The sequence below is a fragment of the Malaclemys terrapin genome, chromosome 8, assembly GCF_027887155.1.
Source record: "Malaclemys terrapin pileata isolate rMalTer1 chromosome 8, rMalTer1.hap1, whole genome shotgun sequence".
Lineage (NCBI taxonomy): Eukaryota > Metazoa > Chordata > Testudines > Emydidae > Malaclemys > Malaclemys terrapin.
The window spans coordinates 99,069,413-99,093,351 of NC_071512.1; the positions used below are offsets into that span (position 1 = coordinate 99,069,413).

Below are 23,939 nucleotides of genomic sequence, written 5' to 3' on the forward strand. Positions count from 1 at the left end.
TTTTCGATGCATTTTATATTTTAGTGGGGTTTGTGTGTACAGGGGAGGAGGAGCTTCTATATTAATTTGCAATGTCTGTAGGTGACTGACCCCCACTTTCTATGGATACATGTGGCCATCTCTAATTTGCACACTTGGCAAATTTCAAAAGGGAGACAGGCAACACATACAAACATAAGAAGGGGCAGAGGTGGGGGTAATGAAAACAAGGAAGAAAGATGTGCTCATTACAGCTCAGGGAAGGAAATTAATTCACAGTTGGAGTGTGTAAATTGCTGTAATCCTGCCAAAATATTAGGGATCAAGAGCTTATGCAAACTTTGCTTATTTATTTTTTTCTGAGGTTGCTTTTCTAACATTTATTTTGATGTATTTCCTCAGCTCAGCCTTGATCTGTTACGTTATCTGCATGTAGTCACTGCAGCTCTCATGTTTATCATCTCTCTTCAATCAGATCAGTAAGGCTATAGCTGTGTTACCTCAAATTAATACTCCACAATGCCATAACATTACCCGTTTGAAATGGCTGCTAGATTACAGAGATGAAGACCGATCGATCAGATTAATAGATCATTTTGTTTTCAGTTATACAAGTGCCAATTAATCAGAATAGCTAAATAAGCACAATTAGATCTTTGGAGAAAGGCAGGTGCCGTGTAAATGTTTGTGAGAGGAAGACAGACATATAAGTAGAGATTGCGCCTATTTTTTTCTTTTAATGAACTCCAACTCTGCCATGCAATTACTTTTAGATGCAGTTCCTAGTGCTTAGACATCTCTCCACCTGAGTGTGCCAACAAATCAGATAGTTAGGTGACCAAATGCTGTAATTTTCAGATGCACTTAATTGCAGCTATAAAATTGCACCCAGAAAATTGAAGGTGGAATTGAGATTCCTTTAAAAATCTGCTTCATCGCATCCACAGAAGAGCTTATGGTCTGTGCTCAAGAGTATCCTTCTCCTCTGACTGTTTTTGGAATCTGAATCTTTTTCTTATTGGTAAGACATCTCTGCCCCCATTCTACCACCAACCCCCTAACAAGCAATTTAATTTGGTGCTTCTAGAAATTTGTAATTTTAGTGCACTAGTGATTTCATACCACGGGATTTAACAATACAAGCATAGCGTTTGCCACACTGAATCAAAAAATGGATCCATCAAATTCTGTCTCCATTGGTGGCTGGTGTGAGATGCTACCAAGGAAGGCAAACACCTCTACTCCCTCAAATGGGCTTGTCCTTTGGCATTTAGGTAGTGGGAGCCAAAATAATGCCCAGACAGGTCGAAAGAAGTTGGGTTTGCTGGGACTGATCCAGGGAGGGTTGGGTTTCTTAGGTTTTACTTTAGGTCATATCAAAATAGATTCAATAGGTAGAACACTAGAACCTTAGGGAGTTAGAAACTTCAGCTATGCTCTTTGCCCATACAGCCTGGTAAATTCATGATTCAGGTAGTGTATATGCTAATCATTCCATTGCAAGCAGTCAGTGCTTATCTTCCTAGGTGAAAAAAACAGAATCTTTCTGTATAACACTGTGAGAGTATGTCTACACCTAGAGCTGGGGGTGTGATTCCCAGCTCACGCATATACACTCACACTAGCTCTTGTCACACTAGTGTGCTTAAAAACAGTAGCATCGCTGTAGTAATGCACGCCGCAGCATGGGATAGCTGTGCTGAGTATGTACCCACACGGTTCAGGTAGCTGCACTAGTATTTTTAGTGCACTAGCTAGATGAGAGCTAGTGACAATGTCTGCGTGAGCTGGGAATCACACCCCTAGCTCATAGTATAGACGTGGCCTTATTAGATCATTCTCCCTGTACTCTTGCCACACCCTCAAAGCTGGTACGTAACCCCACGTAGTAGAGATTCTGTTGTCTTTCAGATGCACTTCCCATGTTGTGTCTCAGCTACCAGTGTTATTTCAGCAGTGTGGTTTATCCCAGGAGCTGTGCAGAAGAGGCAATAAGTACTTTTGCTATTGAAGACAAAAGCCTCCTGAGTGCAATTAAAAGAAGCATTTTTCAAGACAGATTATTTAATCTAATATAATTTATAAAAGCCATAATTTTCCATTGGATCTTTGAAGCTGAACTGATTTTTTTTCCTTAACAACCGAGTAAATTAGGTACCAATTAAAAGTATTTATAGGGGACTCTTGCCAGTGGCTGTGTTTTTCTTTTTGCAGTAAGAGTGACCATTGTTGGGACATCTGAAAGTTTAATTTGAGCAGACTCCTGGCTCAGCAGTAAATCAGGCATGCAAAGGAAAAATGTCTGTTCTCCTCCATAGCTCAAAAAGTCTCATTTGTATGTAAATGCAGAATGGTGACTTCCAGGGAAAAGAGTCAGTACGTTGTGAAGGGATTTATCGGCATGATTCAGCAGCTAATTCCTGCACAACTCACTGAATATTTACCCTGTGTGTCCCACTTAATATGTCCAAAACAAGACACTGTGAAATTCTGAAATTTGCTTAGTTTTGGGGGTGAATTTGGTGAGTCAGGAACTGATAGCACTGACTTGAGCTCAGTATAGTGCCAGCAGGAGCTATGCAAGACTGTGTCACACAATTCTGCCATGTATCTCCATCCTAGACTGTAATATCTCTGCTGTTCCATTGCTTGTCTCCCAGCACAGCTCAGACAGTGCTCTTCAGTATTGGCTTGCAATACCTTTGTTGTTCTGGTGCTGGGACCACACACAGAATTGCCAGTGGTCCTTGTTCCTGATCTTCAGTTCCCGTACACTTCTGTCCAAAGCTCCCCATGCAGTTCTGCCAGTGCTTCTCAGTCTTGACCTTCAGCCCTTCAACTATTCCATTCCTGGGCTCCACGCACAGTTGTGTTAATGATAGCCTATCACAACTCTGGTATTTCGGCCCTGGATGGACTCCACACACACACAGCCAATGCATGTCATTACTGACTTGGAACAACCCAGCTGTTCCTGGTCTGGACACCACACAGCCTAGCTAATGTCCTTCACTCCTAGCCTGCTCCAGTGTTGGGTTTCTCCTGAGCAGAGACTGCCCAAGGCTGTGTGGTGGGTTTGTGACATGGATGCAATGTCCACTTGGGGACTAGGTTGAAGATCTCCCAACTCACCTGTTTGTTTTTACTCCAAAGTCTGTTCTTCCAGTGAGTTCCAGTGCAGTAACAAGACCTGCATAGCCATGATCTTTGTGTGTGATGGCGACAACGACTGTGGCGATGGCAGTGACGAGAGGAAGTGCTCGCCCCTCACCTGCAACCCTAACGAGTTCCAGTGCAACAACAGCGTGTGCATCCCTGAGCCCTGGGTCTGTGACAACCAGCCCGACTGTGAAGACCACTCAGATGAATCGATGGAGAAGTGTGGCTACAAAGTCAAGCCTCAGGTGCTGAACACCTGTGCAGCCCACGAATTCAGGTGTGGCAATGGGGAGTGCATCCACTTGAACTGGAAGTGCGATGGTGACGAGGACTGCAAAGACAAGTCAGACGAGCAGGATTGTCGTAAGTATCTGCAGGGGCTAAGCAGCGTTGGGGGCAAGGGATGTCTGCTGGGTAAAGATTTCCTTGAGGAGAGAGTATTTTTGGGTGCCCCTAAAGGCCACATTTCAGCCAAGACCTCTAATGACAGGTTTGCTGCAACAAATTTGTGCCTTCAAACTGGGTATTTGTGTCTGCAGACTGTGTAGCTGAGTGCCCAATTACCAAAATAACCTGCACAAACGAGTCGGAGCACAGAACTCTGTGGCTGCAAATAATGGTGCATTCAGTGAGAAGTCAGAGGCTGATTTGAGGCTCAGAGAGTTAAACAGCAGCTCCTGTAGTGACTTAAATGTGAGCCTCTCTGACAGGAGTGGGGAGGAGAAAGCCAGCTTTCCAGGAGCTCCAGGGGCAATGTTCCTCACTGAGTCACAATCCCTTTCAGAGGCAGGGCGGCTCCACCCTGCCCCTTGTTCAGTGCTAGAACCTTCGTGACACAATCCGGCCCATAGCTTCTTAAAGAGAGATGAAAGCATTTACGGTTGGGGGGAAATTAATTGTTCTAAAAGAATAATACAGGACTGGAAAGCAGATAGAAAACGTGGGGTGGAGTGGAGTGGCGTGGCGTGTGGTGGGGTGGTGTGGAGAGGGGAGGGAAAGATTCATAGATTCCAAGGTCAGAAAGGACATCTAGTCTGGCCTCCTGCATAACACAGGCCATAGAACTTCCCCAAAATAATTCTGGGGAATTATTATCTAGTTTGAACTAGAACATATCTTTAAAAAAATCCAGTCTTGATTTAAAAATTGCCAGTGATGGAGAATCCTCCATGACCCATGGTAAATTGTTCCAAAGGTTAATTACCCTGTTAAAAATTTACACCTTATTTCCAGTCTGAATTTGTCTAGCTTCAGCTTCCAACAATTGGATCGTGTTATACCTTTACCTGCTAGGCTGAAGAGTCTATTATCAAATATTTATGTCTCATGTAGGCACTTATAGACTGCAATCAGTTTACCCCTTATCCGGCTCTTTGGTAGTGGAGTGGGTTGTGGGGGCCTAGCTGAGGAGGAATTGGTAGCAAGTGACTGAGGAGATCTGTTTCAGTTGGAAATCAGAGCTAGGGAATGGGAACAGGTTTGAAAACCCCTAGATCGCCTCAGGGGATCACAGCTCACAGGTTGGAAACATCTATGTTAAAGCAAAAAAAAAAAAAAAAAAAGTAGTTTTCTGCCTATGAATCCAGAACATATTGAACCAGAGAGTCAATAAAGGGATCTCTGAAGAAGCCAGTTCAAAATGCACTTTGCTCTCAAACCTAAGCCCTTTCAGTATAAGAGTTTGGCTTGTTAAAGGCACAGAGATCATCAATAATGGATTTCTCTTCAGTGAGCTTTGTGTATTTAACACGTTGTTGCTGTGTATTGAATGTTTTATCCATTTTCAGACACTAAACTGCTCAAACTGGTCACTTACCCAGAGACACCAAGAGGGAAATGGAGAAAATGTTTCGTTGAAATATTCATCATGACAAGATTGAGATGAAATAAAATATTTACACAGCTACATACATACATACAGCACTGCTGAAAGGGGGGGAGGAGGGCCACCACCAACTGCAGGGACTGAACATTTTAACCAAGGACCCAGGAAAACCTCCTGCTCTTAGAATCAGAGCCATAGGGTTTTTACTGTCCACATAGACATTGCACCCAGCAGGGCAGAAAAATCCCGCCTCCGAGGCTAGTAGGGCAGTCCCAGTTTGGGAAGGGCCTGAACAAGAAGGCAGTTAGGCTTTCTGTGAAGCAGAGATACAGGCAGGGAGCAAATGCTGTCGCTCCTTTAACAGGACAAGGAGAAAGTGGAAGCCCCAGTCACCACTAGTTGTATTTCAGGAGGGTCGGGGAAAATGCAAAGTAGCCTCTGAGCTGCTCTTTAAGAGTAGGGAGAGGAGAAAAATGAGTAGCTGGCCAAAGAGCAGGAGAAAGAGCTGGTATACAGAAAATCAAAGGGGGTGTGGACAGCAGCAGGATAGGAGTCCCAGGGGGGCTCAGGATTTACTTCTGGGGCAATTCTGCGCCACTGCGCAATGCAGAATTTTGCAGAAATGGACATTGTGCACGCAGAATTTCTTTTCCCCCACAGAAATGGGCTGCAGTGCTGCTGGCCACCACTAGGGGCCGCTGGACCCAACAGAGCCCAGCTCGCACATAGAAGACACAGCTGGGGGAAAGGGGAGGGAGCTAGAGGGTTCCAAGCAGCTGCAGTTTCCAGCATGCCCTGAGGGAAGGAGAGGGCGGTGCACAGGAAACTCTGTGCAAGCCTGGGACCCAGCATCAGGCTGTTTCTCCCTCTGGATCCCTGGGCTCTGGGGAGGAGAGGGGGCAGGTGTCTGGGCTGGGAGGGCGGGTGTCTGGGCCGGGGGCGCCATGACTGGGCTCTGGGGGAGAGGCGTGTGGTATCTGGGCCAGGGGGTGCCGCGGCTGAGCTGGGGGGAGGGAGTGCGGGTATCTGGCCTTGGGGGGGGCCCTGCAGCTGGGCTCGGGGGTGGGGGGGTGTTTGGCCCCCAGCTGGGCTTGTGGAGGGGAGGGGAACAGAGAACAGGAACTGGGTTGTCATAGGGGTTTCTTTAACTCTCTACTCCTGGGGGATTTTTTTGTGTGTGTTTGTATTGTTACAGACATACTTGCTGACGGGTATTTTGAAATAAATTACCAAAATAATTGAAACTGGTGTAATTATGTAGTGTTATTTTGACAAATAAAATTTGCAGAATTTTGCAGAATTTTTAATTTTTGGTGCAGATTTTTTAATTTTTTGGCTCAGAATGGCCCCCCGGGGCAAGGACCGATGCTCAGCTTCAGGGAGGATTGATTTTGTCGAGAGAGGGAGCGCTGATTGCCTGGATATGAGGGGGATAACAGTGTGATTGGTGGAGAGCAATATGATGGAATAGATCTGTTTGAGCCACAGAGCTGGTCCTTCACTTTCAGGAATGTGGGCCTCAGTGGCTGCAGCTCAAGGTGAACTCCCTCAGTCAGTACTAGCAGTAGATCTGTTATCCTCTCTGTGGGACAGCCACTAGAGGGCAATATCAATGAGCTACATAAAGCCAGGGTGTTACAGTATTTTTAATCCCTTTCCCACCCATTCCCGCTATTGTGGCAGTGGGTCCTGTGGGACCCGTGGGATCCCAGTTCCAGGCAGGACTCTTGTCTTCTGTTATGGGGGGGGGGGGAGGGGGAGTGTATTAACACTTGAAAGAAAAGTGAGTTTCCAGAATAAAATCTCTGTTTTTGAGAAGCCCTGTTGGCAGCTTCAATTTGAATTCACTTTCACAAAGGCCAGTTTGACCTGTCACAGTACAAAGAAAGCACGACCCAGCGTAGGTCGGGAATGTTTGTCACAGCAGTCAAACTAATCTAGTGTATGTGGTAGCTGGGTCATTGTAGTTTGGATTTTTAAAGCAAGTGCTTTTCTTTTTACTACCAGGTAATTATTCCCCTAGTTGTATTTTCACAGCACTGATACCCCTGGGCAGGTTATAGTATCTCAGGTGTAAATTCCCTGCTAGTAGCCAAGGGGGGTTATCCTGGGGCCCTTTGCTGTGTTAGTGCACATTTGATTCTGATACCTTCTGTGCACAATTATTTGTAGCACCTAGGAGCTCTAGTCATGGACTAGGACCCCATTGTGCGAGGCGCTGTACAAACCCAGAACAAAATGATAGTCCCCACTCCAAAGAACTTACAATGTAAGTAAGTGAACTCAGACCTTGAGGTACGTTCCCTGGAATGGCATTGGCATTTGAGGTTGGACTATTTACACACAAGTTTCAATCCAGTAGGGCGAAAATGAGCTCCCCTCTCTCCTTCTCCACATCCAAGGGGCCTAGGTGGGTGCAGTAGGAGACATGTCACGGAAGCATTTGCCAGTTGAAATGTGAAAATGCCATTTTGAGCCCCAGTTGTTTTTAGAAGGGAGTCTAAGTCAAGTCACTTACAAGTCACATTCATCTCGCCTTTGCTGCATGGCTTGCAGGACTGGGACTACATTAGAGGCGAGAGAGTACTTTGTTCCTCAGGGACATCCCCTGGGCCTGATCCAACATGGGCACAGATGGCTTCCAAAGGCTATCCACTGAGCTCCAGCCATCACAATAGGAAGCCTTGAAGAAAAGTGGTGTAAAGCAGGCAGCAGTCATAATATTTCACAATTATATAGAAAACTTTTCAAAATATCTCCCCACAACATCATAGTGCAACTTCCTCTGGGGGAATGATGACTGCCAGCTAGTGCATAGCTGCACAGTAGTGAAGGAAAGAAGAAATTTGGCCAAGGAGATGGGCAAACTCCCACTTCTTTGGAAAGTGCCTTGGAACCTTTAACATTCATGTTCAGAAGGCAGGAATTTTAGTGTACAAGGTCTCCTGCGGTCAATCCATATACAGCAAATTGCATGATGTTCAGTTTACCTACCAGAAAGGGATGAACAGCAGAGCTGCCACCACTGGGTTTGGTCCTGTGGCTCCAGGAAACACAGGGACTATTACACCATCCTTTCTGTGGAGGGCTCCTTGACACATGCAGGTCCTGATTCTCCTCTCACTTGTAGCGATGTAAATAAGGAGTAACTCCATTGACGTAAGTGAAGTTCTGCTCAGGTAAAACCAGTGTGAATAACAGTATAATTAGTCCGCTAGAACTGTATGTAGTGGGAAAGGAGACCCTTAATGCACCAGAGAAGAGGGGATCTGTTGCTCTGGGTGTGGGTATCTGTGTGTTTAACTGATCATTCCTAGATTAAACCAGTGTGGCTCCTAACCATAAAAAAGCTGCACCCAGGCGGTGACGGTAGCTGGTGCGTGGTCTGAAGCACACACCTCAAATATAAACCTGCCATCTATTACACAGCTTGAAAAGTGACGGTGGAGAACTAAACAGTTTGTCGATGCCCTTGTAAAACAAAAGGATCTGAATTTGCTAAACAAACAATTGTGGAAACAAAGAATCAGATATTCAGCTGTTGTAAATCACTTTAGTGGAGCTACTGATTTACACGCATTGGGGATCTGGCCCAGACAGCTGAGGTTTTCTTCTCTCTCTCAACTTTCTAAGTCTTTTTTTTATTAAAGACACAGAAGAAGTTACAAATATATGACATGGCATCCATCATCTGGTGCTTTGATACCTCTACAATAGGTATATTAAAAATACCACAGATTTGATCTGATTCGATTAAGTTCAGGACTGAAGATGTCAATTTTGCACATGGAGCTAATGGGTTTTTTGTATTATACATAATAGAGGGATATTAACCACTTAAAAAAATCTGCCTTGAGGCCAGCATCAATCATTTGTTGTCATAACCATTTTGGATGAATGAAAGAGTAGGCTACCCACTGAGGGCGACAACTAGTAAAAATGCTTTGGCAGAGAGAGAGAAAATAAATAGGATAGAATGGGCTGGCTCAAGGAATTTGTGGCAGTTGTTTTTTTCCTGAATTCATATAAATACACTCAAAATGTATTTTTCTAATATAATCTATAGTTTGGATTTATCAGCCTCACAATCCAGACCTGTTATCTTAAAAGTTCTCCTTTGAAATATAGGTTGTTCATACAGAAGGGGAATATTGGACAGTGCTTAGAACAAATAACTAGGAATCAGGGCTCTTGAGAGCTAATCCTGACTCTACAACTGTCTTTTCGTGTCACTTCCAACTCTATGCCTCAGTCCCTCCATCCACAAAATAGGACGTATCTTGAGGCTTAGTTAATGTCTGAAAAGTGCTTTGAGAAACGCACGTGAAAATTGCCATAAAACTGCAAAGTGACTTTATTTTTAAAAGGTAATAAATGCCTCAGATGGAAGTTGTTTGGTGCAAATCCCCATGTGCGTCATTAAAGACACGGGAGTAATTGGCAAGGCGAATACCAGCTTTAAGCCTGGAATGTGCATGTTGAATTTGAGCAGCTTGTCTTTTTGTCCAGAATTTGCAAATGTAAAGCATAGTTGTGTTATGTGTAGCAGTTAATTTAACAGGTTCTTGCTTTGTTTCTGTTTTGTGGAACTGAAGAGGAGCTATAAAAGTGCTGAGATTCCATTGATTTAAGCCTCCGAAATAGCCTTGCAATTTTCTGAACAGCTGGTGCATATAAACAAAGCTCTGCAAAAACACAGCCCTCCTCTCTAACACAGGATATCCTGTTGCTGTGGGAATGCCCCTGATTGGTGGCCTGTTGTATTCACTCAGCCAATTATGTTGAAATGGAATTATGTCCCAGTTTCGTTATAAAAAGGCTTGTGGCCAATCTTCCACCGCCTTCCACACCCCTTGCCTGCCTACCAGGTCCAGGATAGCTTTTGCCACAACATTGCAGGTATGATGCTGTTGTACTTATAAGAACATTGTACAGATACATTTTTTTAAATTGTTCCCCTTGTCACACTTAGATAATTAAGAGTGAAAGAATTTTTAAAAATGGACTGTTCTTTTCACCTCCGGTAAGGTTTTAGGGGACTACCTGGTCCTTGGTGACCAAGGAGTTAAATTTAGCTCAGCTGCTCATTCCGCTTACCCAGATGTTCAGGGACAGAGCAATACATTGACTACTAGAGAGACAGTGGGGGATATGGCTCACGGGAAGGTTAGGCTCCACACCATGTTTATAGGAACTGTGTTGAACCCCAGGCTGGGGAGTTTTATGGTTCCTTTTATGCTGATGTTAACTTCTTTGGCTTTTGTATTACAAACCTTAGCCAAAATTGTCAGAAGAGTTGGATGCCAAATGTGAGGCCCTCAGTGGCCATATTTCGGAGGCGCTAAGCATGTGCAGTTCCCAGTGGGTCAGTTGGAGGTACAGGTGATCAGCACCTGTGAAAATCAGAACACTTTTCAAACTTCTGGTTAATTAATCTGCTCACTGTACTTTTCAAACTGCAAAAGTGTTTTTTTCCATAAGTCTTTGCACCATCTGGCATCAGTATCTATGCATGTTGCTGTCCAGCTTGGATAAAGATACTAAACTGGTGTTAACAATTTTCCCCTCAAATTCTCCTGCAGCTGTACAATATTGGGTTTGGATTTCCTACAAATTGATTTCATTTTTTTTTAAATGGAAACATTTCTCTTTATAGTAAGTTTGGTTAAAATTATTTTTTTTTAATTAAACCTAAATTTGGGAGTCTTATTATTGTTACTAATATTACTAATATTACTACTAATACTAAATAAATATATTCAAGGTACATAGAGCCTTTCATCTTGAGAGTCCCAAATTACTTGATAAACTTCAGGCCTTCCCTAGTTGAACTGAGTGACAAAAATCACACTAACTCGAATAAGTGTAGGATTGGGTTGGGCAATTGCTTCACTGCTGAGTTAGAGGAAAGAGTGCCACCTATAAGGAAGAAAATGAAACTGATGATCCAGTAGGTCCATAGATGTTGCTTTTGAGGTCTCCCAACCACTTACCTGTCTCACAGTTACTTAGTTTCTGGAATTTGATGGTGACAAAGCTGTGGCTCGTAGGACACAGTTTATTACTTGGGAAAGCTTTTTACCTTAGGGTTTTTTGCAAAAGGTTTATCTTTGTGCATTTATGGGGTGGATTTGACTTCTTTCTGGGGCAGGAGGGGACAGAGCCACCTCACAGCCTTTATTTTGTCACATTGTATTTATAAATTCTGGGTTTCTCCCATGCCTCCACAGGTGCTACAGTTGTCATTGCTATATAAAATGTCATGCAGCAATTCTGTACATGATAGAGTTCAGTCAACTGAAGTCATCCTAAATCTGTATTTTGCATCCCGTATGATGCTGTGAAGAATAATACTGTGCCATGGCTTGCACTTTATGATACTTACTGCTAGTTCACTTAATGTCTCTTGGCTCTTTTTGGGGTATCTAAAAAAAATGGCTACTTACCTCTCATAACTGTTGTTCTTCGAGATGTGTTGCTCATATCCATTCCAATTAGGTGTGTGTGAGCTGTGTGCACAATTGTCGGAAGGTTTTTCCTCTAGCGGTACCCGTCGGGTTGGCTGTGGAGCCCACTGGAGTGGCGCCTTTATGGCAGTGTATATAGGTCCTTGCCGACCCACCGCCTGCTCAGTTCCTTCTTGCCGGAATACTCCAACAAAGGGGAGGCGAGCGGGATGTGGAATGGACACGAACAACACATCTCGAAGAACAACAGTTACAAGAGGTAGGTAACCGTTTTTTCTTCTTCGAGTGCTTGCTCATGTCCATTCCAATCAGGTGACTCCCAAGCCGTACTCAAGTCGGAGTTCATCTGGTTGCAGATTGCAGTACTGCCCTGCCAAACGCTGCGTCATCTCTGGACTGTTGCAAAATTGCATAATGCGAGGTGAAGGTATGGTTAGAGGGCCATTTGGCTGCCCTGCATTTATCCTGAATGGGCATTTGAGCCAGGAAAGCGGCAGATGACACTTGAGCTCTTGTAGAGTGCACCGTCAATGTTGGGGCCGGAATCTTGGCCAAGTCATAGCAAGTCCTGATGCACGACGTGATCCAGGATGATATACGTTGGAAGGAGATGAGAAGCCCTTTCATCCTCTCTGCAACAGTGATGAAGAGCTGTGGGGACTTCCGAAATGGCTTTGTGCGGGCGATATAGAAAGCCAGGACGTCCAATGAATGAAGCATGCAATCTCTGTTATTGGCATGCGGCTTGGGGAAAAACACAGGTAAGAAAATGTCCTGATTTCTAGGGAATTGAGAGACTGCTTTAGGGAGAAACGCAGGGTGTGGGCATAGTTGCACCTTGTCTTTATAAAAGACAGTGTAAGGGGGTTCACATGTCAGCGCCTTGAGTTCGAAGACCCTTCTGGCTGAAGTGATGGCCATGAGGAAAGCTACCTTCCAAGATAGGTAGAGCAAGGAACATGTTGCCATGGGCTCAAACGGGGGGACATAAGCCTGGCAAGGACTAGATTGAGGTCCCAGGGAGGAAGATGCTGCCTCACCTGAGGATACAGTCTATCCAGCCCCTTGAGGAAGCAGCCTACCATCAGGTTTCCAAAGACCAACCTACCCTTCACCCCTGGGTGAAAGGCAGAGATGGCGGCCAAGTGTACGCTGATCGAAGAGGTCGCCAACCCCTACCGTTTCAAGTCGAGCAGGTAGTCCAAAATAAACAGGATCAAGGCCTGTGGTGGAGGACTACCTTTCTGCATAGACCAAATCGAGAACCGCTTCCACTTGGCGAAGTAAGTGGCAAGAGCAGAGGGCTTCCTACTTCGGAGAAGGACCCCCTGAACTGAAGTTGAGACTGGTTTAACCATGAAGCTTCCACGCTGTGAGGTGGAGGGACTCCAGGGTCGGATGTCGTATCCTGCCGTGGTCTTGTGTGATGAGGTCTGGGAACAAGGGAAGGGCTACAGGCCTGTCCACTGATGGGTCCAACAGCGTGGTGAACCAGTGTTGGCGGGGCCACGCTGGTGCTATGAGGATCAATGAGGCCCTATCCAGGCGGACTTTGAGGAGAACCCTGTGTATGAGAGGGAAGGGTGGAAACGCATAGAGCAGATGATTCGCCCATGACAGGTGAAACACATCCACGATAGAACCTGGGCTGTGGTTCAGGAAGGAGCAGAAGCACTGACACTTCCTGTTGCTCCATGTTGCGAATAGGTCCCAGTGGGGAAAGCCCCACCTCTGGAAGATGTCCAGAAGTACACGTCCTTCAAGTTGAGGGCGCCGTACCAGTCCCCTGGATCCCGGGAAGGAATGGTGGAGGCCAGGGAGACCATGCAAAACTTCGCTTTCTTTATGAATATGTTGAGGTCTCACAGATCTAGAATAGGTCTGAGCCCACCCTTGGCCTTGGGGATGAGGAAGTATTGGGAGTAGAACCCTTTTCCCCTGAACTCCTGAGGAACCTCCTCTATCGTCCCGAGACCGAGGAGTGATTTCACCTCCTGTAAAGGAAGTTGCTCGTGAGAGGGGTCCCTGAAGAGGGACAGGGAAGGGAGGGCAGGAGGGAACAGAATTGGATATACTATCCCATCTCTACCATACTTAGTACCCAGCGATCTGAGGTAATCTGGGCCCAGGCACAGTAGAAGTGGGACAGATGGTTCGCAAAGGGGGAGATGGACTGGGGCTTGTCTTCGGGCGCACCTTCAGAAATTAGGCTTAGGGCCAGGAGGCTGTTTGGACAAACCGTGGCCCTGGTCAGAGGAGGATCTCTATGGCCTCCTCCTGTTGTTCCTGCCCCTCCTTCTATTGAAGTCCTGCCTCGTGCTCCCCGAGTAGCAGCATAGTGGAGGCTGGGGCTTGAAGGGCTTCCTCTGCGGAGCAAGGGTGTGGATTCCCAGGGCGATGATGGGGGGCGGTGCCGCCATCGGTGCCGTTGTTGTCGGAGCCGTTGATGTCGGCGCCATGATAGGTGGCAGTGCCGGGGCACATGCCAGTGGGCCTGGGGATTGAGCCGTCATGGCGCTCAGATCCCATGCGGCTTCAGATGTGTCCGGTGTGGTGGGAGGATCGAGGTCTTCTCCCTCCAAGTGCTCCGGCACCAGAGAGCCCACCCGCACCAGACTCGACGGCCCCCCTGTCACGGCCGGACGCGACGGCTGCAGGACTTGCAGGCCAGGTTTGGGGTGTCCCAACACAGGACACACCCCACTAGTGTGCCATGCCGGCGAGCAGCCCTTGACCACCTTCTTCGTCTTATGCAGCACTGGCAATTGTGAATGGTGCCGCAAGGTGGAGCTGGGCCTCGGGGCCGGAGAGCGGTGCCGATGCTCCTTACCCGAGTCCTTCCTCAGTGCCGAGGGTTCCCGCGCCGGTGCGCTGCGCATCGAGGCTGTGGGCGAAGTGCAGATTTCATTAGGAGGCGCTTCAGGCGAGAGTCTCTCTCCTTCTTTGTTCTGGGCTTAAAACCCCTGCAAATCTTGCACCTATCCGCCTGATGACCCTCCCCGAGGCACTTGAGGCAGGATTCGTGCAGATCGCCACCTGGCATAGGCTGCAGGCACTTCTCACAGGGCTTAAACCCTGGGACCGAGGCATGCCCCAATCCGGGGGAAAGGGAATCGGGGAAGATCTTCCAGCTAAGTACTATTCAACTAATTTAATTAACACTACTGGGTGACGATTTACAACTATTCGAAGAAAGACCTCTAAGTAGGCACTTGCAATACACAAGACCGAGCTGCTCCAACAACCATCACTGGCGGTAAGAAGGAACTGAGCAGGCAGCGGGTCAGCAAGGACCTGTATACAGTGCCATAAAGGTGCCACCCCAGGGGGCTCCACAGCCGACCTGATGGGTACCGCTAGAGGAAAAACCTTCCGACAATCATGCATGCGGCGCGCGCACACCAAATTGGAATGGACATGAGCAAGTATTCAAAGAAGAAGCCATAATTTCTGTATTTAGAGACAGTTTGTGAAATTGTCAAGGAAATGCTACTATGTGGCTTTGGATTACATGAATTAGCATCAGCTCTGACCTCCTATAACTATTCACGGCAATGATTTTCTGTCATGTAAAACTCGGCTTCAGCCCCCAAAGGAGAAACACTGCAGTAAAGACTTTCAAATGTTTGGCTACTTAAATAGAATTTTGAGGAAACATTTGAAAGATGGTCTCCTCTGAACTGTAGTGTGTAACATATCCAGGAAGCTGTAGATCTCCTTTGCAATCAAACTGGCAGCTGCTACCCTTGAGCATCTATAGAGCTTCTGTATTCATTGTTAAGGCTAAGATTTTGTCACGGATATTTTTAGTCTGACTTTTACTAAAAATATCTGGGACAAAATGGGGATCTGTGGGTCCGCACACCACCTGAAGTGGGGCAGCTGTGCAGGGGCTAGGAGCCAACTGCAGCAGCGGGGGATTGTAGGGTACACCTGCCCTCTGCAGATTGGGGGGGGTCCCCTGCTGCTCATGGGGGCCTGGGAGCTGGGGGTTCCCCCCCACCTTCAGGGGCCAAGGGGTGCCACCGGCTCCTGGGTCAGCTGGGAGGTACCCTCACCATCCATAGCTCTGGGGGCCGGGAGCTCAGGGTTTTTTTTTTGTTTTGTTTTTTTAATATGGAGATATACCTATCTCATAGAACTGGAAGGGACCCTGAAAGGTCATCAAGTCCAGCCCCCTGCCTTCACTAGCAGGACCAAGTACTGATTTTTGCCCCAGATCCCTAAGTGGTCCCCTCAAGGATTGAACTCACAACCCTGGGTTTAGCAGGCCAATGCTCAAACCACTGAGCTATCCCTCCTTCCCACTGCCTGCAAGTTTGGGGGTTCCCGACCGCATCTGGCAGCCCCTGCAGCTCCTGGCCCCCATGGGCAGCAGAGGACACTGCTGAAGTCACAGAGGTTGCTGGAAGTCACGGATTCCATGACTTTCGCGACCTCCGTGACTTAATCGTAGCCTTATTCATTATCAATATAAATGAGAGTCCCAGCTATGGAGGCCGTTTGTTTAACATAACCTGGAGGAAGGCATTGCTTCAGATAGAGGCTCTGGGCTAGATTCACAAGGGGGATGTAGTTGTCTACCTGTCCCTTTAGGTGCCTGAGTTCAGCATTTAGGTGCCACTGGCATTCACAAAACCAGACTCAGCTGCTGCCTAATCATATAGGTGCCTGAAGTCCCCAGGGCACCTACATTTCTGCCAGTGGACATGCACACCGACACCTAAGTCCTGACACCACCAAGTAGCTTGGTGTTCTAGCTCATGCCCAGCCCTGGTGGGATTTTCAAATCAGTCATTCTCCCACCTATCTTGGCTGCAGGGCCTCATCAGGACATGCTTCCCACATGTGGTACCACTGCCACAGAGGAGCAGTGGTGTCAATCACCTTTTATGCACTACAGCCCAGCAGTCAGCTGCACTCATCTGGGATGTTGTGGGAGACCCAGGTTCATGTCCCTACCCTGCCTGATTTGAACCCTGGTTTCCCACATCCCAGGTGAGTGCCCTAACCCCTGGGCTTTTCAGCATAAGGGGGCCACCACCATTTCCTCCACCTCTTCCTGGGTTTTTTGCAAGAAAGGACTGATTTGACTTAGGGCCTAACTCCAGGAAAGGGTTCAGAGCTGTGAATTCCAAGTGGATGGAGACGCCTCCCTCTGGTGGAGTTAGGCACCTAATTCCCTTGGAGGGGGAGGGCTTAGACCCCACCCCTTCCTCCGCATTTCCTACTGGCTAGTTTTGGCAGCTCAGTGTGGTGGTTTCTGTGAATCCCTTTCTCAGGCACCTGACTCTCCCCCAGCATTGTGGAGGGACCCTGAGCACCTAACTCAGGGTTGTGAATTTCACTAAGCAGCAGGGTGCTCAAAAGTTCAGCATTGTAGCACCGAGTGTTGCCAAGCCCAAGTCCCCCTTGTGAATCTAGCCCTCTGTAACAGAGGGGTTTCTTAATGTTTCTGTTATGAAGACCTGTTTTGAGTCAGTAATAACCTGACCAGGAAAATTAACTCCGGGCTTGAAACATGGTCTGAGTCTGCCAAGATGTTTTCAGACTGTAACTTAGCACGGAGCCTGGCCCTCAGCTGAGCTCTTACAACTCCCTTTGGTCTTCAGTTTGACTTTTGAGTACTCAGCATCTCTGACACTCACATCTCCAGTCCTAGATTGGTCCCTGGTATAACTGCATTGACTTTCGTGGAGTTACACCAGGGATGAATTTGGCCCATCACCTCAGGCTGGACATGTTTCAAAACGTATTTTTAAAAAATCTTTTTTAAATCTAAAATAAATAAAAAGCTGAGGTGCGGTAGCCAGCGTCGGCACGCGGTCCTTCGTCTCCGTTGAATTGGAGTGCAGCAGTGGACCTCGTGTGGGCTGAAGCTGAAAACCACTCAAACTTCTGTGAGCACAGAATTTGGCTGCCCACTTGCTTAACGTTGTTTCTGACAGGAAAACTCCATTGTCTGCACTGATTGGCTCTGGGCTGCTATTCGAGGTATTGGTTTTGCCCTATAAGGGCTGTTCCTGGCTAACCTTAGAGACTCACTTCACTCCCCGTGCTCTGCCATAAGATCAACTGGAGCACCTCAGCTGCCATGTTTAAACACCTGAGGGCTAAAGGCAGGACATTCTCAGTGACGAGCCCTCACCACCCCCTGTTGGTCTCACTGAGCCCAGGTTTGTTAAATCTTAAAGCTCCCTGCACAGAGAAAGAGTTACTGAGTTTCTGTTGAGCCCTTTAATATACACACTGAACTCTACATATAATTAGGGTGACCAGATGTCCTGTTTTTAAAGGGACAGTCCCGTTTTTTGGGACTTTTCTTATAGAGGTGCCTATTTCCCCCCCACTCCCATCCAGGAGCCCAGGGAGCATGTTAGGTACAGTTTAATAAGCCAAATGAAGAGTCGCTTGTATGCGGTTAAAGACTATTGTATGAAGCCATTTAAAATCCATACTGGTTAACAGTTTGATGGTGTCATTTTAAAGCACTGGTGACCTGCCGCCCTGATGAGTTCCAGTGTGGGGACGGGACCTGTATCCATGGAGCAAAGCAGTGCAACAAGGTACACGACTGTCCTGACAACAGCGATGAGGCAGGCTGCATTAACGGTACGTATAGCCAATGCACCGTACACGCCTGTGTATGGTACAACAAGAAGTCCAGCTCAGTCAGCGCATTGTAGGCACTGGCGATTTAAAAGGCCTATTAGCTCCATCTCCCCAGGCCAATGCAGGGTTGTTCCTTATAGAGCATTTTAAAATATGCCAGTAATGGGGCTTCCCTAGGAACTTTTCCAAAGTCCTAATAGACCTCACTCTTCGGGAAAAAATAATAATCCTGCATGATGTTCAGTCCAAATATTCTTTTGCTTAACACCATCTCATTGCTGCTAATTTTAACCTCTTGAAGCTTGATGTTCAGTCTTCATTATCATGACCCTAATCTAATTTAGTCGCTTTCCTCTCTTGCCCAACACAACAGAGTCCACGTGTGAAAGCCCCAGGAAGTTTCAGTGTAAAAATGGAGAGTGCATTGATGGAGTCAAAGTGTGCGATTCACATAGAGACTGCAGGGACGGGTCTGACGAGCCTGTGAAAGAATGTGGTACAGTACACACCTCTTTCCTCTTATTGCTGCTGTGTTAACCTCTTCTCTCTCGGGTGCTCATGACTAGCAGAATAACAACATGTGGCTGCTAATGCCATTCCTGGCTGCGCTCTCTCTCTCTCTCTCTCTGCATACACTGTACCCATTGCACTGATAGAAATGGAAGCAGAATTGGGCTCTCTGGCTTTTTGAGGTCTTTGGGCGTGCACAGGTGTGACTGGAGGCTTGCTCCACTCTCCTCCACCAAGAAATGCACTTGATCTTCATGGAGGGATGTGTGATCTGAGCACAGGAGCAAGGAACTCATACATTCTAACCCCCCTGACACCAGATAATTACTGGTGTGTGGGTTAATTAGTGTTTGTAAAACGCTTTAAAGATAGAAAGTGCTTGCTGAGTATTATTGTGAGATAGGTGAGTTCTATGGGTGTTTCCCATTTCCAGTTTTTACATGTTCCATGTTCTACATGCAGGGGACTGGACTAGATGACCTCTTGAGGGCCCTTCCAGTTCTATGATTCTATGTTATTGAGGTTTTCATTAGGGATTACGGGCATGGTGTCAAATGAGCCTGATAAAAATTCCCTCTGTGTAAAATTACATTGGATTCCAAGTTAGTGAAAATCACAGATGCCATACAAGCACATCTCTGATAAGCACCTGTTTGCTGCATAGACATTGTTAGAAGGTCACGAGAATCCAAACCACACCACCAAAGAGCAGTTCCATTCTTCCTGGAGGACTCCTTGGTGCAGGAAATTGGTGGGTTATTGAACCTTTCACCCATCCTTGTAGGAGAATACTGCCAGCAGCAGCACTAGTTTGGAGCACTCAGGCAGTGCAAGGACTGTGATTGTGGCTGGCTCACATGCAAAGGTGTATGGGACAGGCTCCTTGCGCTCTTCCCTTCCACCCTTGCACACCTGCATGGAACCAGCAATAATCTGGCCTCAAAGATTGTTAGTCCAAAGAGGCTAGTTGAGAAAATGTAACGGAGTGAAAAAATATTTCACAGATAGGAAGATTTTTTTTCTTTCTTTCAAATCCTGATTCAGAAATAGGGAAACATGACCCAGACCAAGGTCTGAAGTTCTAGTGCTGACTTTTGTACTTTATCCCAGAGCTGCCAAAGGCTAGCAATGCCACTTGTGCCGCCTGTCGTGCCGTATCAACCCAAACAGAGGGGGGGGGGGGAAACTGTACAGGGGGATCTCATAGGGTCCCAACCTCCACCCAACATCATCAGCCCATGAACATTGCTGCATTACACACGCACACCTGACTCAGCACAGAGGAGTCTATGTGAGTGTATGCTTGGGAGACAGTGATTTAACATTGCTGTTCTTCTTTGAGTGCTTGCTCATGTCCATTCCATATTATGTGTGTGCTCACCACATGCACCAGTGCCGGAAGCTTTTCCTGAGCAGTATCTGGAGGGAACCAGCTCTGGCGCCCTCCGGAGTGGCGCCCGCATGCTGTGACATAAGGGGTGCTGCCAGCAACATCCAGGTAATTAGAACAGGGAAGTGGGAGTCAGGAGATACAAGTTATATTCCAGCCACTGGGTCACTGTGTGACCTTGAGCAAGTCATTTAACTGCCTGCCTCAGTTTCCCTGTCTGTAAAACAGGGCGTAAATGTACTTAGCAACCTCTCCATAGCACTTTGAGATCCTCAGAAAGGCACCAAACGACACAGAGTTTTATTAGTCATCTTATTTAAATTGTCAGGTGGAAATGTGGCCCCAGTTTGTGTAATTGGCTGCTCTTCCATAATAGAAAATTGAGCAGAGTAGTGTCTACACTTGGCCTACTTCTAGGTCTATGTTAAGAGCTGCAGTGAGAGAACCAGAGCCCGAGAACTGTTTTTATATCCATGCTACAAAGCACCCCGGTAACCAGAAGTATGATTAACATGCAAATCCTTGTTTAAGTTACAATAACCTGTAGCATTTTGAAGTGTGTGTGTGCACGTGCGCGCAGTCTAATAGGCTAGAGGCCAATATAAGGATAGTAAAAGGCAATACCCATTTACTAAATGTCAAAGAACAGCTATGGCACACAATACGACTCTGTGGACAGCTACTCAGAGCTTAGTGATCTTGCTGCTATTAATAACGTGCTTATTTCTTTGTTAGGAAAGTGGAAGCATGCTACAGCCAAGATGCTGTCTCTTCCGGTGCAATGTATTCCTAGCCCGTTGACTTTAATTGGCTTGTTGTTGTTTTTATTTTCTTCCAAGGGTACTGGTTTAATGGTTCTGCTGGGCTGCTACACAATGGTATCCAAGGAAGCAAGAAGTAAAAATAAATAAATAAATCTGACTGTATATAACATTAAAGCTTCAAGCTGATGGGCTGCATGCCCCAATGAACCACTGTGGCCCAGAACTCCCACATCATCTGCATCAGCAATCCTAGACAGAGGAAGACATTTTACTTCACCTTGTATAGGTTAATTGGAACAACAAGCAAAATGTTATTTCTGTCAAGAAAACAACCTTCCTTAACCTCTCTCCAGTTATAGTTACGAGGATGCAATAATTCTACTCTTTCAATTTCAGCTCTTGCACAAGGGGGAAAAACAGCATTTGATGAGACAGCATTTTGGTCCTAGATGGGACTATCACTGAATAGACTGTACATATGAGTTAGATTAGGCTGTAAGCAGTCAGACTGTCCACATCTCCCTGTTAGCTCGGGACTGTGTACAGACTGTACATCTGTATTAGGTGGGAATATCTCCAAAGGACTGTACCTTGGTATATTCTGGGGCTCTCTCAGCATAGATTGCCCTGGTGTAGTAGATGGGAATATCTAATACCACGTAGACTCTCCCCAGTTAGCTGGGACCATTGGGTCAGACGACTCTCCTCGAATGGATTATTACAGCTCAAGGAAACAGTTTGGTATGTGCCACCAGAGTAGGGAGAGGGGGAAGTCAAATGGGGATAATTCTCAGGCCCCTTGACAGTTAATGCATGGAAGCAAAAGACTTAGGACTGGATGGGAACTGCGAACCCAAGAATTTTGTACAATGTCCCCAGAGTCTCTGATTTGCATAGTCATTTTAGGTCGCTGGATTCTAGTCCAAAGGGACTTTAAAATGTTAGAGAAAGAGAGAATTTTGGTGGGTGTTTTCTATTTGTGAAGTCACTAGTGCGCTCTATACTGCCAGCTCCCAATCATCAGCAGCTGGTAGCTACTGAAACATTTCTGGGTACCTCGACCCCCTTTTAATGTGATTAAAAACCATCCTTTATCTTAAATAATCTGTATGCCTCTTTTAGAACAAAATGAATGCTCCATCAACAACGGTGGGTGCTCCCACATATGCAAAGACTTGAAGATCGGTTATGAATGTGAATGCCCTCCCGGATACAAGCTTCTGGATAAAAAAACGTGTGGAGGTAATTTACATGCAAACGGCAGTCTCTTGTTTCACTGTACAGAGACGTAATTATAGTCACTCCAGCATTGCTCCATCACAGATGGTTTGATTTCAAGTTATTGATGGGTTTCAAACGCTCCTTTCAGACATAGATGAATGTGAGAATCCAGACGCTTGTAGCCAGATCTGCATTAATTACAAGGGGGACTACAAATGTGAATGCTACGAGGGATACGAGATGGACACCCTGTCCAAGAACTGCAAAGCCGTAGGTAAGGCAACCCCGGCAAGCACTCAAACCTGACTCACCCAGCAGTATGAGCGTTATAAAGAAACATGGGTCCGTGGGCCAAGGGTTGGGGGAAAGGAGACAAAAGGAAAATTAAAAGCCAAATGGAGTCATTTAAAACTATACAAAACTGCTACAGTGACAGCAGATGTGTCCCACGGCAACAGCTCCACTCATCATGCAGATCAGAATATTTTAGCAGTGTGTGCAGCTCAAGATTACAGTCAGCAGTTGGCAGGTTGAAGCTGAGACTAAAAAGAAAAGTCTCTTGACAGGTGTTAAAAACAATGCAGCAAAAATTAAGTAATAATAAGAAAAAAGGAACACAATCAAAAATAGGTGGATTAGCCAGCCCTTCTAGCAGACCCACCCCCCACCTCTCCCTAACCTCTTACACGAATCTCAAAAAGAACAGAGCAGCAGCTCACTTGCTCTAGAAGAAACAAATGTCCCAGCTCATTGCAAAAGAAAATATGCTAATGTCAGGGAGCTGGAAAGCTATATTATAAAAGGTCTAGGATCAGCCACATTGAATATCATTTCATGGAAGGGATTGGCCTTTGGGGGAGTGATTTCCTGGGGGAGCTGGCTCAGGAAAGTTTTGTCCTGGGAATTCCAAATAAGTTTTCTTATTATACCTAATATACTGTATGTAAAAAGTCCTTAACATCAGCGTGTCTGGCAGACTTTATGTACGGGCCGGGCCCCTTCCTTGCACTGTCTGGGGGCAGCTGGAGTTGCCACCTAGGGGTTGTCCTAGGACCCACCCTTCTGCTCCTTCTCAGACATTCCGTCCCCCTCGGGGTCTCTGCAGGGCAGCTTTAAGGCCAGAGTGCCTGCTGGGAGAGCCCTATCAGGCTTGGGGGGTAGAGGTGGGGATCACATTTTTAGAACTCCAAATGGAACCTTTGTTCAGCTTCCTCCTGTATAGCTCTTTTTTCCCTTCCCAATGTTCCCTCTGTGCCATGCATCCCACATGGTGCAGGGTGCCTCTGCCTCCAAGTAGGAGCTGGGTAACTCAATAAACTCACTCTTTCCTTAAGTATTTTCCCCTCAGTTCAAGTCTTTTAGGCAGTGACCTCTCACCAGTGAAAATAGGAGACATTGAGCTAAATCATGCAGGCCTTACTCAAGCAAAGCTCCCACTTGTAGCCTGATGATTAATTTGAGGTGCAGAATGCACTTGTCACTAATCGGTTTGTTCTTTGGGGACTACGTAGAGATTAATTACGATGACGATTGGTGACACACACAGAGAGACTTTATGAGTTTTATTAATACTGTGATCAATAGAAACAAAACTCACAGAACTAGAAAAACAAGAGTAATAGCAGACTCCTCATCGGGTATACTCACGAATTTGGGTTCCCCTTAGGGTGAGATTAAGGTTGTCACTCCTGCTGAGGGTTGGTTTTGAGCCCCTTTTATGCACTTATTCCTTGCACCCAGTGGAATATTAGCTCCTGGGATGATGGGGTCTGTGTCCAGGGGCCCTGGCCAATTAGGAGGCCCTGGAAAAAGGGGCACCCCCACGCCCCGACCCCACTCCCTGGCAGGATTACTGGGCGGGTGGGGTGGGGGAAGCCCCTGCACCCCAACCTCGCTCCCCAGCAGCAGCGCTAGGTGGCAGGGGAAGCCCCAGTGTGGGGACCCCATCTGCGGCCCTGAGACTGGAGGAACTCTAGCTCCCTGCTAAGGGCTGGGGGAGCTCTTACTTCCCA

At 46.6% G+C, this 23,939-nt stretch overlaps 1 protein-coding gene across 3 annotated transcripts in view; it reads left to right on the forward strand.

Moving 5' to 3' along the window:
* Positions 1–23,939, forward strand: part of LRP8 (LDL receptor related protein 8) — a 411,845-nt gene that overhangs the window by 358,800 nt on the left and 29,106 nt on the right. For all 3 annotated transcript variants that reach the window (XM_054036543.1, XM_054036544.1, XM_054036542.1), the window contains 5 exons: positions 3,133–3,501; positions 17,920–18,042; positions 18,416–18,538; positions 21,829–21,948; positions 22,076–22,201. In XM_054036543.1, coding sequence (XP_053892518.1) covers positions 3,133–3,501; positions 17,920–18,042; positions 18,416–18,538; positions 21,829–21,948; positions 22,076–22,201 — 861 coding nt within the window. The remainder of the gene's footprint in view (positions 1–3,132; positions 3,502–17,919; positions 18,043–18,415; positions 18,539–21,828; positions 21,949–22,075; positions 22,202–23,939) is intronic.